This window comes from Orycteropus afer, unplaced genomic scaffold (assembly GCF_000298275.1).
Source record: "Orycteropus afer afer isolate SDZICR_OR568_19922 unplaced genomic scaffold, OryAfe1.0 scaffold00489, whole genome shotgun sequence".
NCBI classification, from domain to species: Eukaryota; Metazoa; Chordata; class Mammalia; order Tubulidentata; family Orycteropodidae; genus Orycteropus; species Orycteropus afer.
Genome location: NW_006922076.1, coordinates 2,077,481 through 2,090,426, shown reverse-complemented (window position 1 = coordinate 2,090,426; position 12,946 = coordinate 2,077,481). Strand labels below are relative to the sequence as shown.

Here is a 12,946-nt window from a genome sequence, read left to right as displayed (position 1 = left end):
GAAGTAGGATTGCCCAACCTTCCTTCCGAGGAGTGGCTGGTGGGTTTGAACCACCAGCCTTCTGGTTAGCAGTCAAGTGCTTTTAGCCACTATGCTACCAGAGCTCCTAAACTGGCTATTTAGAAACATGAAAGTAAATAGCGCAACAAAGACCTCGAAGAGATGAAACTGTTGACTCTGGGAAACATGGAACATAAGGAGGGAACAAGGTGGGTAGACTGCTGTTTCAACATGAAAATAAATTTAAAAAAAAAAAAAAAACAGACACAGTAGAGAGACAACAATACACAGGACCGAGTCCGAAGGCACAACAACAAATATATGGAGGTTAGATAGAAACAAATGGGTAGAATTGATCAAGATACCCCAGAGTAAAATATGATGATCAGAGTTATGAACAGACAAGCATATTAAGTGAATAAATCAGGTTTGGAGATCTTTTATACCTCATTGATCTTAATACCTCATTGCAGTTTTATTGTGATAAAATCTCAAGTAGTCCTCCTATCTCTTAAATATGATCCCACTTATTGATTCTATACACTACTATCAAATTCTATTTCCCCAAACATCAATTGTTAACTACAGCAGTATCTACCCTGGATGTGCTGATTAATGAATACAGGTGCTTTTTTTTTTTTTTTTTTAATGATTTTAAGTTTTGTTCTACATTGTTCTCCCACTCTATCCAGGATCTCCTACCTGAATCCCCCTCCGAGCGGTTGACAGTGGTAGCTGGGAACCATCTCGTTCTTCTGGTCTCATAGTCATATAGGCTGAGGATGGCAAGGTGTACCAGTCGCTAGGACTGTTTCCATGAATCTTTGTTTTTCTTTATTCTTCTTTGTTCTGGATGAGGAGAGACCTATCGCTGTATCTAGATGGCCACTTGCAAGCTTTTTAAGATCCCAGTCGCTACTCACCAAAGTAGGAGGTAGAACAATGTTTTGTGTAGTATGTTATGCCAGTTGAGCTTGATGTCCCCTGCAACTACAGTCCCAAGCCCACAGGTTCAACTACTCGCTCCCTCTGGGTAGCTGGGTATGCCCAAGAAGAGAATATAATCTTGTCCCTTGTCAGCTCTACTATACACCTAGGAGTTCTTATAGAACATACAAATATACTTGTAGAAACATTGTCTGCCAACCCTATACATGGTCTTGGGTACACTCCCCCCTGCAAAGACATACCTAATAATTCAGCCTGCCTACCCATCTATCCACCTGTATAGCTTTGTTTGTCTTCACTGGCAATGCAGTACTGTATGTGCAAAAGGGTTCATCTTTGTTGTCTGTGCCTCCAATGTACCTCTCTATGCTTTCCTCTTCTTCAATGCCACGATGCTGATCACTCACATTTGGTACACCACCTTTCTCTTCACACAAATCAATACTTGTCTCTACCTACTAACAGTGTTCCCTCCCCTCCCCTCCCACCCCTGGTAACCAACAAAGAAAATTTTCCTCCATATATAAACCTTTCCTTGACTTTTTACAATAATGGACTAATACAGTATTTGTCCTTCTGTGACTGATTCACTTCACTCAGCATAATGTCCTCCAAGTTCATCCACATTATGCAGTGTTTTGCAGACTCTACGTTATTCTTCAGGGTTGCACAGTATTCCATTAAGGAGCTCTGGTAGCGTAGTGCCTAAGGCACTTGACTGCTAACCAGAGGGCTGGCAGTTCAAACCCACCAGCCAGTCCTCAGAAGGAAGGTTGGGAAATCTACTTCTGTAGGGATACTGTCTTGGAAACCCAAGGAGGGGTCGCTATGAGTTGGGTCCAACTCGATGGCATATAACAACAACAACAAGCATTCCGTTGTGTGTATGTACCATAGTTTGCTTATCCATTCTTCAGTTGAAGGACACCTAGGTTGTTTCAATCTGTGGTAGTTAAGTTTGTGTGCCAACCTGGCTGGGCCTGGTTGAGTCATTGGGCAGGTGGATGTAGTATTCCCCATGATGAGATTGGCAATCAACTCCATGGTAGAATCTTCTCCGAGCAGCTGAGTAGCTGCCTTTGGGTATGTGGTCTGCTGCCTGTATATAACAAACACCTTTGGGAATGGTCTCTAGCCTATTGCACACTTGGACCCTGCATGTAGCCGTGTTGTTGTTCAGCAGCCTGACATGCTCTGCCAACCTTGGGATTTTCAATGGACTTGAATGAATGGGCTGCCGTGTGGTTTGGTAACATCGGGACTGTGCCTTTTATTTGTAGACCTTGCTTGCTAGCCTCAGCAGCCAGTAGCAGCCTGAATGAAGAAAGGCCTCTAGCTTCAGTGGGCCAGGAGCAGGAGGCAGAGCTGAAGCCCAAGGTCGAGGGGTTTTCACATAGCTCCTAGAGCCTGGCACTTTGAACTTGGACTTAAAGCCTCCAAGTTGTAAGACTAAACTCCTGTTTGTTAAAGCCATCCCCTTTGTGGTATATTCTTGTCAAAGCAGCACTAGGTAATCAGAACACCATCTTTTGGCTATTGTAAACAGTGTTGCGGTGAACATGGGTGGGCATATGTCTTGAATATAGGTGCTTTTGATTTTCACAGTGATTTGAGAGAAACTGTTACTAGATTTACATGCTCCTACACTTGACTGTTCACCAGAAGGTTGGTGGTTCAAACCCACCAGCCACTCCTCGGAAGGAGGTTTCACATGCCCTAGGCACTGTGCTACCAGCCACTCCTCAGATGGAAGACTGGGCAATCTACTTCCGTACAGATACTGCCTCAGAAACCCAAGGAGGGGTCACTATGAGTCAAATCGACTCAATGGCAGTGAGTTTGGTTTTTTGGTTTATAGTAAGGAAAAGGAGCTCTAGTGGTGTTATGGTTGAGCACTCAGCTGCTAACCACAGGAGAGAGACAATTTACCACCTTGGAAACCCCATGAAACAGTTCTATTCTGTCCAATAGGGTCGCTAGGGAACTGACTCAATGGCAGTGGGTAGATATAGCCAGAAAGGTCTCCATCAAAAAGAAATCCATCCAACAGAAAAATGACCTCAGAAGAAGCCGATTTACCCGCCTCTCCTTTCTTTAGGATGTGTGAACAAGCAAATCCTTTTGGAAGGGAATGCACATGTTTCACTCCAACCATTTGCAACTTTTGAAACATAATTAATCTGACTTTGGGATTTTAAAACCATTTCAAACAGGTGACACTTGGGGAGGCTCACACTCACCCTCATGCTAATATTCACACTGGCCCTAAGCCGCCTACAACCCTCGGCTAATGGCTAGACATGCTATTGGATACTTAGTCTGCTGTGACTGTCACCCCCTCACAACGTATCACATTTCCCTCTAAACCCAAGACCCACGGGGAGCCATGCCCTTGCTCCCTGCTGGCAGAGCACCAGCAGTTTCACATTCCAGCAGGGGTCTGCTAATATCTCTGTGATGTAGGGGAGACCCCTGGGCCACCAAACTGGTATCCCTGTGAGCCTCACGCCCCCCCACATGTGCACTCACGCCCTTAAACTTTGGAACCAACTTCTTAGCATGGGGGAAGATAGAGGCAAAGCAGAGAAGCAAAACAGTTAGGAGTGGTTCAGATCTCCAATCTTTAGTTAAATGGAATCTATCTTTTTCACTGTCCTTTGAAAAAAGACTTTTAGAGTCCACCTGCTGCCCTGGGTCAAGTTCCTGGTGGAGCGGGAAAGACTTGGGACCTACCCAGAGTCCAGGAGATAAAGATTGCCACTGGGTCTGGGAAATGCATCTGCGGGGGGTGTGGGTGCAGCTGCCACCTCTCATAACTCACCACCACTCACACCACTCACAGAATTTGAAGACCTTGGTTGCACCATCCTAGAGCAGGATGAGGGCACGTCTGTCTCAGGGAGGTTACAAAATGACCTTGGGGCTGCAGACAGAAAGCCCTTGTGGGGAAGTCTTCCCTAACCCTCATCAGCCCAGGCGGTGAAGTCTCCCAAGCAGTTTATTCTCCTCTGAATGATTAATACCTTGCTTGCTCATCTCCAGTCTAAACACTAAATAAGGGAGATTTAACGTTAAGTCTTCTTCTTGGTGCCCGCTGGCAGGGTTCCCAGCAGCAGACTCTCACCAGCCTACCCTGGAGTCCTAAAGCAGCCCTTCTTCAAATAGGATTCCTTCCCTATTCTGTAAATCACTTTCTCCAATGTGGAAAATCACTTCTTCCATCCTGAAAACAGCCTTTGGCAGAGCAGTGGGCCCCAGCCAAGGAGACGTGCAGCAGTACTGGACCCTGTGAATTTCCCATGTGAGCACTGTGGGGCATGGTGCTGGCTCCAGAGGAGTCATTTACCCCTCACTCAGATGAGATGTGTCCAGCTGGCCACCCAAGGGCCCCATAGGCCAAGGTATAGGGAACTTCTACTCTGTCCTACAGGGTCACTATGAGACAGAATTCACTCCACAGCACACAACAATAACCAAAACATTTATTTTCTGTTTATGTTACAATTCTTGATTAAACCCAATTATTGACACTGCCTGCTACCCATGACCAATGCTATCATTAAACGTCAAAACAAAAAACCTAAAAAAGCCCTCTTTATGAACATATAAAAGAGAGTAATTAATCTAGTAAACACATTAAAAGATCTTAAATCAACGTAAGTATATACACATATACCCACTGCCATCGAGTCATTTCCGACCCCCACTGGGCTTCCAAGGCAGCAAATCTTTACAGAAGTAGACTGCCTCATCTTCCTCCTGTGGAGCAGCTGGTGGATTCCAACAATCGATCTAATTAGCATCCAAATGTATTAACCACTATACCACCAGAGCTCCCTTACGTCAATATACATATAAGTACCTATATGCATAAACCAAAACAAAGAACAAACTCATTGCCACTGACCCAGACAGTATCTCTAGGGAAGTAGATTGGCTGGTGGGTTTGAACCACCAGCCTTCTGGTTAGCAGTTAAATACCTTAGGCACTATGCCATCAGAGCTTCTACATTATGTGTGTATGTATGTATATGTATATATATATATATATACACACACACACACACACACACACACACATACATATATATACAGACACACACACACACATACATACATATGTTGTTGTTGTTATGTGCCGTTGAGTTGGACCCAACTCATAGCAACCCCTCCTTGGGTTGCCAAGGCAGTATCAGTACGGAAGTAGATTGCCCAACCTTCCATCGAGGAGTGGCTGGTGGATTTGAACCACCAACCTTCTGGTTAGCAGTCAAGTGCCTTAGGCACTATGCTACCAGAGCTCCTATACATACATATATACTTATATATATCCATATTCTACTGGTCTGCAACAAGCAACTTCTGTTCCAGTCAGCCAATGTGTCTTCCTTACTACTTATTTTCCAATACTGAGCACTTCCACCAATTTTGCAATGAATAAGCATACTGCCTACCACGCCCTTTGTCTGAAATCCTGATATCTTTCACGGAGTTCCTACTATTCCAAAGAAAAGAAAAGAACGCTTCATCAACAGCTCGATGTAAGTTTAACATCCACTTTTCTTTATTTCACTCACAATTCACCATTCCTGTCCATAGCATTCTTTGGACACATAATCTTTTATAAACTTGCACTGTACAATAAATACTTCATGTTCAAATGGTGAATACCTAAATATTTCAGTAAATTACATTTTCCCCTCCCAAATTATAGTTCAAGAGACTGCCCAATTAAGTTTGTAATTCTTATTCCCTTCAAATCTTTTCCCCTAACACATTAAAGTGGAGTATCAGACTCACCTGTCCTGGCTCTCCCCTGGCCCTAATGAACTGAAGTCTAGAGACGACATTCGGTGTCCTATCTTCTATGATACTGCCAGGTGGATTCAAAATGCCAATCTTTAGCTCAGTAGTCGAGTGAAGACCATTTGCGCCACTTAGGAGCTCAGTATCACTTTAAAACATATTAAATTGAAATCAAGGAATGATCTGCAAGGATTTGAAAGGTTTTATGAAATGCTGAAAACAGACATTGTTCAAGTCAAGTGTCTCTGTCTGATAATACAGCCTTTTGACACACAGTTTCATTTGAGCCAAATGCTTCTAAGTATTCTCTTAAACAGAAATTCATTTATTAACTGTACAGGTTCTTCCCGAAAGCTGATGTGAGCCTGGCAGTATGAAAGAGCCCTGATGTGATGAGGATTCAGCGTTCTCAATCCAGCAGGATGCACCTGGCCACAGGCAGCTGTGCGCCTTATAAGCAGCCTGGGACTAGCAAAGCTATGATGACATGTGTCACTCATTAGCTCCTTCCTTACGCGGCCACATTACCACCTAAAAATTGTCATGCTCTTGACAACTTGAAGAAAAAAATTAATCAAATCTTACTGTGTGGCATGTGTGTGAGTGTCCCTTACCATCAATTCATCACCCTCCAAAAATGCTGCATTAAAGAAGTCCATAACGAGTAAATAAATAGGAACGCACAAGCCATTTGAGAATAAATTGCACATGATATTCCTGATGTGGGAAAATAATTCTCAGGCCCATGATACTATAATACAAGATGCTACATTACGCTGGCTAGGGCTTCTCAGTACTAGGACACTGGTAAAAGTTGGACCAGGCAAGGACCTTCACAAAAGAGGTGGAAGCACACACTACATTTAGAACGGAAAAGTAAATCCTATTCAAAGACCCAGATGTAACAAAAGAAGATGCTGTGTTCAGACGATGACAGAAAGCTAAGAAAGACAGAAAGAACCATCAGCTTGATAAATGAGGGAAGCACCGACAAGGGGCGCTTGAAGGAAGGGCTCAAGAGGTGAGGCCCTGTGGTAACTAGAGCCTGGGCAGCTGGCGTGGGCTCCTCTAGAAGAGACATCTACCTCAGTCTTAGAAATGGGAATCAATGACACAAAGAAACAGGGGCCCTGAGAAACTTTCTGATGATATTAAACATTGCACCAACAGCTCCTGAGGCAGGCTTGCAGGCTGCAGGTTTCAGTGCCCAGAACCAAACCACAGGTCTAAAGTTCACAGGCAGCAGCTTCATGGCCCAAATCTGGTTTCCAAGCCCAATTCCTGCCTCCTCTTCCCTTATGATTACTTAGAACACCCAATAGGATTTTAATGAAAGTTTCTGCCTAAATCGGCTAGAATGATTTTCTGTTGCTTTTACTACAAATCCTAACTGATACCAAATATGACAGGAGGGAGATGCTGTGAAAATAGACCCTACAATGTGGGACTGCCGGAATCAAAGTGGGAGCAGGGCCTGAGAAAATGCAAGGCTGATTTCATTATGCGCTTAAGCAAGGTTTTTCTTCTTCCCCTCTTTTGATGTACGACCTAACTGTTCCCATCAACCAGTTCCCACTAACTCACCTGGACAGCTCTGACTGGGGATCTGGGCCTTGATCCACAGCTCTTCTCCTTGTTCCAGCTTGAGGATGACATCAGGCTTCCTATGCTGATAACCTATAATATGAAAATCACACACAATATGGACCAAACTGCTTAGGATTCAAGCACACTGAAGAACGGGGAAAATCTGTTTCAGAAGCTAATTAATGAAACTGCTTGTTATGGACTGAACTGAGCCCCACTTCCACCCCTGCAAAATGTGTTTTGGAATTCTAACCCCTCTACCTATTGAGGTAATGCTATTTGGAAACAGGGCTTGTTATGTTAATGGGCCCTTATCAGCACAGGTGTTTCCTGAACCTAATCACTTCTGAGCAAAAACAGGGACAAGGAAGCTCAACTGGGGAAGAGAGCTGCCACTCCCCATGAAGATCCCCAGGAACTGAGGACATTCTGAAAGAGACCTCTTCCCAAAGCCCACAGACAGAAAGCCTTCTAAACTGTGAGAAGTAAATTCATGTTTTTAAAAACTACCCACTTGAACCTAAGCATTAAGAACCTAATACTTTGGCACTGTGGCAAAGTAAAGATCACTTAACTGGCACACTATGATGATAAAAGGGATCTAAGAAAAACTGACCTCTAGAATTTACGTCCAAAGTCATGTGCTTACAGAAGTCCCGCCATTATCAGTAACAAAGGAAAGTCAGCTGGTCACGTACAGGCTTCCTTGGGAGAAGCGGAACTTACCAAGGAACACCAAATTGCTGTAGTTCTCCAACATCACAGTCCTGTACAAGGTCTTCTGAATAGGGTCCAGGAGCCGCCATTCCTCCCAGGTAAAATCCACAAACACATCCTTGAATGACAGTGGTCCCTGAAAAGCACACTGCTATCAAATCTCAACTGATTTCCTTGAGTCTGGACAAAACCACAGGCTGCCTGGTGGGTTCATTATTTGCACTCTACTTGGTGACAAAGTGAAACTCCAATTAAAAACATCTCATGAATGTGCATTAAATAATGCACCCTTTCACTTACAACATGGGAACTGAGATAGTACCCCTTTAACTTTTTTCTCCCTTAGAATCACACAGAACTTTTCAAGCTACTTTAGGAGCCATATGCATTAGGTGACCATATGTCCCATTCTGCCCAGGACTGAGGGGTTTCTTCAGCCACGAGACCTCCAGAAGTAAAACCATACCAGCTTAAAAGCTTACTATCAGAACATTTACCTGAGGTAGATACACTCCTTGGAGAGAACAATCATTGAAAAAGAAGGGCTGCTTATGCACAGGGAGACAGCTTAGGGGGCAGGAGTCCATGGAGGGATAGACACTGGGAAGAGGTAACTATGGGGAGGAAGTGGGAGGGGAGCTGTTGCATTGTGGTAAACTGTGGTCAATGTCATGAGACAAAGTATATGTAAACTGCTATATGGAAAGTTAATTTGCTCTATAAATCTTCACCCAAATCACAATTAAAAAAAAAAAAAAAAAAAAAAAAAAAAAAAAAAGCTTACTATCAGCTTTCAGGAAGAATGCATATAGTTAACAGATGAATTTCTATTTAAGAGAATACATGTAAGCATTTGCTTCAAATCAAACTGTGTCAACTGCAGGCAAACTGGGACAGACAGTTCATCACGTACATCTGCAACAGATGTACTTACTTACTCCTAGGTGCCAGTTTCTCAAAACAAATGAGATATGATCCTGTCCTCATGAAGCCTAATGTGCTATAGAGGGAAACAAAGCTAAACACATGCAGATGAAATCAGTTCAAGAAGATATGACAGAGGTATACAAAGGAAGGGAGCAATGCTACCTGTCAGGCTGGGTCTGTGAAAGGGTCTGACAGGACAGCCCAGCAAAGAGAAGATATGGGAAAGCTTGGTGGAAGGAACAGGCAGGAGCTATAAGCAGCACCAGTGTGTGGTGCAAAAGAGCTAGCAAGAATATACAGAGATGGAAAAAGTTCCGGTAAGATGGCAGAACAGGCAGAAAGACTGCACAGACCCTCTTCAACAAAGAAAAGGGGAAGCAATAAACACAGATACAGAAGATAATCCTGGACCCCTGAGCCTTGAAGGAAAGGACACACAAGTGGACTAAATTCCAACTAGCTGAAGAATTTGCATGAGAACACCAAAAAAGGAGATATACAGAGCTAAAACCAACCAATGTGTCCACAATACCACATTGCCATTAATACCTGAGATGATCAGGAAAGGAAAAAAAAAAAAAAAAAGGTGACAAACAGAGCTGCGGTCTGGCAGCGATCCTGACAGCACAGACAGCTTGGGTATTGCCAAGTGGTGGTAGGACCTAAGAATTAACCTAAAACTCGGCCCTGCTAGCCAGGGACTGCATGGAGGACTGCTCTGGTGGATGGGAAATAAAAGGGGAAGCAGCGAAGAGGAAAGCAGGCTGAGTTGTGGACTTCTGTCTGTCTGGAGGGAGCAGCCATTTTGATTGTTTACAAGTGGCTTGACCATTTGGATATTTAAAGTGACAGCGTTCCCCCAGATTCCAGGGACTTAAGAACAGGCCCACTTGCTGGGAAACCCAAGGACATTCCAAACCTGGACAACTGGAAAGGTGTGACATTCCCCTTGTTATTCTTATACCCCACACCCTCTTGGTGAACGGAGGTGAAGCCATCCTTCACTCCCACCCACTTTCTGGGCCGGCAGGAATTCCATCCCAGTTTGTGTATTGTAACGGAGCCTGGGTGCCCTGTCCTGCCCTGCCTTGATTTTTTTTTTTTCTTTTTTCTGTTTTTTAGTTTGTTTTTGTCTGTTTTAAAACTACTACTATTATTATTACTTTTGCCTTTTTACTTTTATTCTTTATTCTTCCCCTCCCAGGGTCTAGTTTTCAGCTTTTTTTCTTTTCCTTGTTCCTGGTTGCAATTTTTTTCTTTCTTGTGGTTAACCCCATTCCTTGTTTTTCTTTTTGCCTTTTTCCCATTTTTTTCTTCATTATTCTCCTTCTCTACATTTTTTCTCTTATTGCCCTCTACCCAAATATTGCAGGGTTTTGTTGTTGTTGCTGTTGTTGTTGTTTTTCCTTCTTTCTCTCTTTTTTCTTTTTCTGGTTACTTTTCCTGTGTAATTACACAATGTATTTCTTTGTCTATGTGCTTTTACTTTTTTGATGGTTATTCAATTGTTATTTTTACTTAACTGAGTGGAAGGCAGCAACAGTCCCCATAAGACACAACTACATTCACACCTCCTGCAGCTTCACTTACTGAGTGAGAGCCACCACTTCCTTCTCCACCAATGGGCCAATGATAAACAACCACCAAGAAAAGCCTGACTCACCCTTAGCTGTTCTCCACAAACAGTTAACAGAGATCTAAATATAACACCACCACAATGTCTCAGAAACAACAGACCATCACACTCCACACAAAGAAGCAAGATAAAGTGGTAGAAACAAAGGAGCAGGATACAGACCCAGAACACATCCCTGAAGAAGAAGCAGCATTAGAACTCTCTGATAAGGAATTCAAAAGAATTATATTTAGGTATCTTCAAAGGATTGGGAGACAGACCAAGGAAAACAGAAAAAAAAAAAAAAAAAGAAAGAAAATGAGAATTTTGGAAGAAAATACAAGAACAAAATGAGAAAATAAATGAAAAGTTAGAAATGATTCCAAATCTACAGAGAGAAATCCAGAGGATTAATACTAAATTGTCAGAAATAGACAACACATTGAAAGGCCAAAGGAGTAGAACTGAATCAATGGAAGACAGAATTAATAAGATTGAAGACAAATAGCTGAATACTTCTTTGGAAAGGTATCAATCAGATAAAAGATCAAAACAAAATGAAGAAAGCCTAAGGTTTCTGTGGGATACCATCAAAAGGAATAAGCTACGTGTCACTGGAATTCCAGAACAGGAAGAGAAAAATAAAACGACTGAGAAAACTGTCCAAGATTTGCTGAAAGAGAACTTCTCTGATATGATGAAAGATGAGAATATATCCATTCAGGAAGTCCAACGAACCCCAAACAGGATAGAACCCAAAAGAAAATCACCAAGACATATCATCAAACTCACTAAAACCAAAGACAAAGAAAGAATCCTGTAAGCAGCACAGGAAAAACAAAAAGTTACCTACAAAGGACAACCAGTAAGAATAAGCTCTGATTTCTCAGCAGAAACCATGCAAGCGAGAAGGCAATGGAATGGTATATATAAAACCCTGAAAGAGAAAAATTTTCAACCAAGAATTACATACCCAGCAAAACTGTCCCTCAAATATGATGGTGAAACTAGAGATTTCCAAATAAGCAGAAACTAAGAGAATTTGTTAAAATCAGACCAATCTTACAAGAGATACTAAAGGGAATCCTCTGAACAGAGAACCAAAAATAGCAAACAACAACTGACCATTAATACACAAGATGACATAACCCAGAAACCACAGCTATGGACATATCCAAAGTAAAACAAGCTTACAAGATTCTAAACAGGGAACCAGAGACATCAATTGGAAAGTGAGGACAACTACAAACCAAAAAGAGGGAAAATACTGTGTCGTTATATAACTTCTAAATGGTGAAGAAGTCAAGAGAGTTGCAAGATAGAATGGACTGTTCTAATCTTGGGGAGAAAATTATAAATCACAGGGTAACCCCAAAGATAAATGATAAACCTTCACATCACAATAAGAGAACAAGCACAAATATTCAACAAATACTAAAACAACAGCAACAAAGAAAATGATAATACAATTCATAAACATAATGAGCTCATCACAGAAAATAATATGGAACAAAGAAACCAGGGACACCATGAAAAAACACATAGCAAAATGACAGCATCCAATTCATACTTGGCAATAATTACACTGAGTGTTAATGGATTAAATGCACTACTCAAGAGACAGAGAGTTGCAGACTAGATAAGAAAACAAAACCCATCAATATGCTGTCTACAAGAGACACACCTTACAGACAAAGACAAAAACAGACTAAAAATCACAGGTTGGAAAAAGAGATATCAAGCAAATGGCAACTGTAAAAGAGCAGGAGTGGCAATATTAATTTCTGATCAAATTGACTTTAAGACAAAAACCACCATACAAGATAAGGAAGGACATTATATGATTAAAGGATCAATTGAACATGAAGATATAACCATAGTAAATATCTATGGACCGAATGAAAGAGCCCCAAAATACAGAAATCAGAGTTGAAAAGGCAAACAGATGATTCCACAGTCATAGTGGGAGACGTTAATACACCACTTTCAATCAAAGATAGAACAACTGGAAAGAAACTCAACAAAGATGCAGAAGAGCTAAACAATTAAACCACCAACTTGACCTTATAGACACTACAGAACACTTCACCCAACAACAGCACAATATATGTTCTTTTCCAGTGCACATGGAACATTTTCCATGATAGGTCTCTTGGTCATAATGAATGATTTTCTTGATATGTTGTTGGAGTCTGTTGGCTAAGATTTTGTTGAAGATTTTTGCATCTATTTTCATGAGGGATATTGGTCAATATCATCCACCACATAAATAAAACAAAGGAGAAGAACCACATGATCATATCAATTGATGCAGAAAAGGCATCTGATAAAATCCAACACCCATTC

At 41.9% G+C, this 12,946-nt stretch overlaps 1 protein-coding gene across 1 annotated transcript in view; it reads right to left on the bottom strand.

Moving 5' to 3' along the window:
- LOC103209249 (zinc finger protein 268) overlaps positions 1-12,946 on the bottom strand; it is a 25,639-nt gene that overhangs the window by 4,026 nt on the left and 8,667 nt on the right. Inside the window, exons 3-4 of the mRNA XM_007955046.1 lie at positions 8,068-8,194; positions 7,339-7,431 (exon numbers count right to left, since the gene is read on the bottom strand). Coding sequence (XP_007953237.1) covers positions 7,339-7,431; positions 8,068-8,194 — 220 coding nt within the window. The remainder of the gene's footprint in view (positions 1-7,338; positions 7,432-8,067; positions 8,195-12,946) is intronic.